Here is a 6,117-nt window from a genome sequence, read left to right on the forward strand (position 1 = left end):
AAAGTGCAGATAACCGGGACAATGGAGCTGTGTTCTCAGGGACGGGCCCTGGGAGCGCAGGGCCGACACAGGCCCGGGCCGGGCACGGGGCAGTGCCGCCAGGGGCTGGGGGCAAGGGGCGTGATTGCCAGAAACTTGAGCGGGGCAGGACAGTCAGTCGGGCCGAGGAGGTCCCCCTGTAAGAGAGGCGGCGGCACACGGCAGCTGCTCGCTAGGGGAGCCGCGGTGGGGCGGGGGTCCGGGCGGTGGGAGCCTAGTCGGATCGGGGCGTGGCCTGGAGCTCGGCGGCGGATTGGACGCATGGGAGCGGGGTTGGGTGGGAGTGGGGGTGCGGACCCAGGACCACCCGGCGCTGAGCCCGGGCAGCGGGAGGTCACCGCGGGAACTCTCCAGCCCCGAGTGACTCGGCCGCCCTCAAGGCCCGAAACTGAGGGGCGCAGGTCTGCAGGGACTAGGTGGTGGTCTCGCCGGAAGTGGGGAGGAAATGGGGGGCTGAGGTTCCGGGAGACTCCGGCTTCTCCGGGCCGCAGAGGCCGGGCTCCCCCAGGTGGCGGGGGCGGGGCGCCAGGGCTGGGCAGGGACAGGGCGGCGGGGGCGGGACTCGCCTTCCGCGGCGTCTACGGCGGCGCTAAGCGCCCCCAGACTCGCCACTTCCTACAGCGTCGCCGGGCCATGGGCCTGTGACCCGGCCCTGCCCCCCGCGAGGCCATCCTGTGTGCGGCTTGACGGGCGGCCAAGGTGAGACCGGCATGGAGGGGGCGGGTGGACGCGAGTACTGGGGGGGTGCGGCAAGTGGCGGTGGGGGCCGAGTGCTGCCCACTTCTCCCCTACCCACCTTCTCCCTCAGCCTGGGGCTCCGGAAAGCCCAGTCAGCTGCCCCCTTTGTCGCGGAGGCCAGCAGGGTCCTCCGTTTCACCCAGAATGGCCCGAGCGCTTCGGGAGCGCCCTTGCCCAAAGCCTGCCTCCCGACGTCTGGGGCTGGCTCGCTGCCTTCCCAGGTCTCCCCAAGTCAGCTCCACGCCCGAGCACCCACAGCCTGCAGGGTCCGGGCACTGATCCCGCCCTGCGCACACGTGACTTCTGAGCTCTGCAGTCTGCAGTGAGCCCAGCACCAAACTGGCCTTCCCTCCCCTACTTTCACAGCTCGCACCCCTTTGTCCTACCCTAGCCCCCACCACCGGCTACACAGACTGAACCCAAATTGGCAGCATGTGGGCAGATGGGTTTTGTTTTGTTTCTTTAAGTTACAAAAGGCAACCAATTGGAAAAGAAAAAAGAAACCCAACTAGTTGTTTGATTTGGGAGATATCTTAATAGCAGTCTTATTAGTAAATAAGCAACAGCTGATCCCTCCACCCCAACCCATAGAGCTTGCTTTTCTCGGGCACCCTGGTCCCCCAAAATGCCACCTTGCCCAGAGGCATTTAAGTTTGAGAGCTTTGGCCCACCTGTCGGGACCCTGTCCTCTGGGTGCTGTTCCTTTCTAGGTCCTTTGGACAGTCCCTGCCTGCACTGACCTTTTCCTCTGTGCCTTCAGCTAGGTCACCATGGGCCAGTGCTACTACAATGAGACCATCGGCTTCTTCTACAACCACAGTGGCAAGGAGCTGAGCTCCCACTGGCGGCCAAAGGATGTTGTTGTCGTTGCACTGGGGCTGACTGTCAGTGTGCTGGTGCTGCTCACCAACCTGCTGATCATCGCGGCCATCGCCTCCAACCGCCGCTTCCACCAGCCCATTTACTACTTGCTCGGCAACCTGGCTGCGGCTGACCTCTTTGCTGGTGTGGCCTACCTCTTCCTCATGTTCCACACGGGCCCTCGCACAGCCCAGCTGTCTCTCCTGGGCTGGTTTGTGCGGCAGGGTCTGCTGGACACAAGCCTGACTGCGTCGGTGGCCACATTGCTGGCTATTGCCGTGGAGCGGCACCAAAGCGTGATGGCCGTGCAGCTGCACAGCCGCATGCCCCGCGGCCGTGTGGTCATGCTCATTGTGGGGGTGTGGGTAGCTGCCCTGGGGCTGGGGCTGCTGCCCGCCCACTCCTGGCACTGCCTCTGTGCCCTGGACAGATGCTCACGCATGGCCCCCCTGCTCAGCCGCTCCTACCTGGCCGTCTGGGCTCTGTCCAGCCTGCTTGTCTTCCTACTCATGGTGGCTGTCTACACCCGCATTTTCTTCTACGTTCGTGGGCGGGTACAGCGTATGGCAGGGCATGTCAGCTGCCACCCCCGCTACCGTGAGACCACATTCAGCCTGGTCAAGACTGTTGTCATCATCCTGGGTGAGTGGGACCCTGATCCCCCCAGCTCCTCCAAGATCTGGTGGAAGAGCATGATGGGAGGAGATGATTCGGGTGGAAAGGTTCTCCAAGCGGCGATATCTGAGCAGAGACCTGAGTGCTAGGGAAGGGAAAAAAGTTCCAGGCAGAAGGAACAGAGAGCCCCAGGTAGGACCACGCAGGCCTTGAACGGCACAGATGGGAGTCGGATTTTGTTCCGAATCCCGTGGGAAGCCCTTAAGAGTTTTTGGCAGGGAGTAACATGGTCACTATGGCTGTTGAAATGTAGGATGGTCTGGGTGGGGCAGGGGGCAGGAGACCTTCCCTTTGGGACATACCCCCCACACACATAAGAACAAGGAGTGACTCCTCTCAATGATCGCCTTCCCCCCACTGGGAAACTGGCCTGTCCCACGGTGACCTGCTTTCCCCCACAGAACAGATATCCACCTAGAAACATCCAGGGCACTGCCCACAGTGTACCAGTTAGGAAAGGAGTCCCTTCTGGCAAACAAGTTAGAGTAAAGAGTCCCTTCTTGTCACACCTGCCCCATCACTCTGCCAAGGCAGCAAGACAAGCCTCTCTGGCACCATAAACCACAGTTGTCGTCCGAGCTCTGGACACCCCTGCAGCCCTGAGTTCAGAGCTGGCCCTGCTCACCTTGGGCTTCATCCCACAGGAGCGTTCGTGGTCTGCTGGACACCAGGCCAAGTGGTGCTGCTCCTGGACGGTCTGGACTGCAAGTCTTGCAACGTCCTGGCTGTGGAGAAGTACTTCCTACTCTTGGCAGAGGCCAACTCACTGGTCAACGCTGTGGTGTACTCCTGCCGTGATGCAGAGATGCGCCGCACCTTCCGCCGCCTCCTCTGCTGTCTGTGCCTCCGCCGGTCCACCGGCGATTCTCCCCGCTACACAGCCTCCACCCAATCAGGTGCCAACACCCGCATAATGCTTTCTAAGAATGGCCACCCCCTGATGGACTCCACCCTTTAGCCAACCTCGGACTTCAGTGGGGTGCAGCAAGTGCCAGGTTGCACCCCTGACCACTCGTGGATGTGCCTGGTTCAACCAACCCACTCTGAGGGACAGGATTCAAGGCAGACCCTTGGTCCGGATGACACCAGAGCCAGGCCTCCCCACAGACCCACCTGTGCCTGCCTCGGGGCCGGGGGTGTGTGGTCATCTCCAGTGCCCAGGAGAGTGTCAGGTGGGGTTCAGGAACTGGCTCTTCAATCATCTCAGGTTGTGGGGTTTTTAATGGATGTTTGTTTTTACTGCACACCCCTGGTGAACCCTGTGGCTTCTTTGTGCGTGCTGGTGTGGGTTACAGGTAGGAGAGATGAGGACTCTCAGGCCACACTGCTGAAAATCATAAGGACAGATCATGGATGCACCATCTGCCTGAAGCTGATTCTTCAGTCTGGCACAGACTGAAGGGTGCTGAGCAAGAGCTGGGAAAGGTGTGTGGCCCCGTGAAGCCTCGGGGCTTGCCTGTCCCTGCTAGACTTGAGGGTGTTCACGAGGAGGGCATATTAAGAAGTAAACCTTTATTTCTCCTCTGGTATTTTGAAAGCACTTTCTATCATTAACTCCGTCTGTCGCTGTGTCCCAGAATTGTCCACCTCAGCTTTACCTGGCGGGGACCCTTCAGCCCTGTTCTCATTCCCCGTCAGTCTCTGGCTGGTTGTTACTCCGTCTGTCTTAGAGTTTTGCGTCTGTTCCCTCTTGTCCGTCTTCTCCACTTGTTCCCCTGCTTCCCTCTTGCCAACTGCCTGTCTTCATCCTCTGGAGCCCAGAGGAGTTCATAACCCACATAAGTCCTCTCATGCCGGCCCTTCCGTCCTAGTCCAGGTTAACAGTCAGGCGTGTCCATCCATTGCACACCACACACCAGGGCCAGGGGTAGTGGGATCCATGGAGCAGGGTGTCAGATTTGAGTGTTGCCATTTCTCAAGCTCCTCTGACATTGCCTGGCACACTGATAAGCACTTCAGGTGCAATATCCAATCATCACCTGCAAGCCTTACACCTACTTCATGTGAGGACAGTGGTTCTGAGAGGCAGACATCTGGCCCATGGTTACGCAGTTTTGCAGGGGCACAGAGATGCATCCAGGGACTAGAGAGGCTCCTGGGAAAAGGGCTTCAGATTCCCACAAAGTATGGAATTGGTCACAGCTCAGCCTGGTTTTTTCCTTTTTTACTGTTTATTGACTTTAGAGAAAGGAAAGAGAGAGAAACATCAATTTCTTGTTCCAGTCATCTGTGCATTCATTGGTTGATTCTTGTATGTGCCCTGAACAGGGATTGAACCCACAACCTTGGCATATTGGGACGATGCTCCAACCAACTGAACTAATCAGCCAAGGCTCAGCCTGGCTTTTCCCACCTCACCACATAGCCCCTGAAGGCCTCGGATGGGTGAGACTCCTGATGATAAGCCCTGTCTTAGATGCTCATAGAGATATCCTGCTGGGCATGGTGCAGACCAGAACTGGATTCTCTGCTTCCACCTAAGGAGACAGGGTTATGTCCCTACTTCAGGTTCACACAGACTAACAGCCAAATGTGAAACCAGGCTTCCCAGAAGAGGCCCAGTTCTTAAGCTACTAATATAAACATTGCCAAAGAACGAAAAACATCTAGGTCCTTCCTTGGGCTTCCCTTTGGGAAAACCCCTGCCCTAAGGCAGCTTTGTGAGGTGAACTGGGGTGTGGGTACTTCTCCAGGGTCCAAGGTGGGCAGCATGGCTCCTCCAGCAAGGAGGGGCTGAATCTCCAGAGGTGGTGACCCAGGCCAGCAGCTGCCACCATGTGCCTGGGCACACGCCCATGAACGATGCAGTACTGGCCTCCATCGACCTTTGGGCTCGCTGGGCAGACAAGTCACTGCGGGGGTCGAGGCAGCCAACAATTCCTATGACCTCCGAAAGACAGCTCTGTTTCGCCTGCTCTGAGCTGGCCGCTCTTGCATCAGCATCCTCCAGGTCCTAATTCACACTCTGGGATTCTGTCTCACCAGTTTCCCCCTCTCTTGCAGGTCTCTCTTCTCTACCAAGTTTTTGTCTCTGCTGGTCTTTTAAGCTTTCAAACACCTATCCCCTACTGCATTCTCGGAAGGACGTTAAAGTTCCCCGCTATTTTCAGGCCTCCTGTGCAAGTGCTGTGCTAGCAGCTGACCTTTGGAAACAGAGCATTGACTCTCATTGGCACCCACACCTCTTCTAGTACTTCCTGTTATTGGGGCCAAGTGTCAACTCTCATCAGGAAGCTTTCAAAGTTGTTCTTACACAGCCCACATCACCCATTTCCATTCCCTGATGTCTTGGAGTCCCCCAGTAAAATCACTCCAGATGGTTCTCACATTTCCTCTCCTGCCTGCCTGAGGGGTTGGCAGCCAGGCTTGAGGACCTTTTATGAGCCTGTGTCTGGAGTCTACCCTTAGAGCAAACATACTCCAGGAGGTCCCATGAAGCTGGATATGTACTTCTTGTCCAGTCTGTTCCTTTTCTCTCGAATGAGGAGCTGCTGTCTTGGGGTGCACCACAGGGTAGGTTTTCCATTCATTAATTATCCATGTGGTAGTGTTTTCTAGACCTGGAATGGTGCAGAGCAAGAGAATGAATAGACGAGAGGTCATGCTCAAGCCAGACCTTGAAAGGTAAATAGAACTGACCTCTACGGCAAAGAAAATGACTCAGTTCTAATCTCCCAGTCACCATCAACACACACTTGTGACCCTCATGGAAAGTTTCCAGGCAAGAGCCAGGATGCAGGGAGCCCTAGTGACCCCCCCGAATGGGGCTGAGGAGCGCATTAGGGGACTGCTCAGGGGACTGGG

At 57.4% G+C, this 6,117-nt stretch overlaps 1 protein-coding gene across 3 annotated transcripts; it reads left to right on the forward strand.

Annotated features, from left to right (window-relative positions):
• The first annotated feature begins 315 nt into the window (after nucleotides 1-315).
• LPAR2 (lysophosphatidic acid receptor 2) lies at nucleotides 316-3,842 on the forward strand. 3 transcript variants are annotated; one of them, XM_037152837.2, is made up of 3 exons: nucleotides 316-440; nucleotides 1,538-2,280; nucleotides 2,958-3,842. In XM_037152837.2, exons 2-3 carry the CDS (start codon nucleotides 1,548-1,550, stop codon nucleotides 3,269-3,271), a joined length of 1,047 nt encoding a protein of 348 aa, XP_037008732.1. In that variant the 5' UTR covers nucleotides 316-440; nucleotides 1,538-1,547; the 3' UTR covers nucleotides 3,272-3,842. The 3 variants fall into 3 exon arrangements, with proteins under 3 accessions (XP_037008732.1, XP_037008733.1, XP_037008731.1); XM_037152838.2 differs by lacking the exon at nucleotides 316-440 and adding an exon at nucleotides 464-738 and having other exon boundaries at nucleotides 1,542-2,280; XM_037152836.2 differs by lacking the exon at nucleotides 316-440 and adding an exon at nucleotides 465-738.
• Nucleotides 3,843-6,117: the final 2,275 nt, after the last annotated feature.

The sequence above is a fragment of the Artibeus jamaicensis genome, unplaced genomic scaffold (genome assembly GCF_021234435.1).
Source record: "Artibeus jamaicensis isolate MK-2021 breed Jamaican fruit bat unplaced genomic scaffold, CSHL_Jam_final contig_477, whole genome shotgun sequence".
Lineage (NCBI taxonomy): Eukaryota > Metazoa > Chordata > Mammalia > Chiroptera > Phyllostomidae > Artibeus > Artibeus jamaicensis.

Excerpts from the sequence above, each read along its gene's own strand:
- LPAR2 (XM_037152837.2), top strand. The coding sequence starts at position 1,548 with ATGGGCCAGTGCTACTACAATGAGACCATCGGCTTCTTCTACAACCAC. Across the intron at positions 2,281-2,957 it reads GACTGTTGTCATCATCCTGG|GAGCGTTCGTGGTCTGCTGG; the intron begins GTGAGTGGGACC and ends TTCATCCCACAG.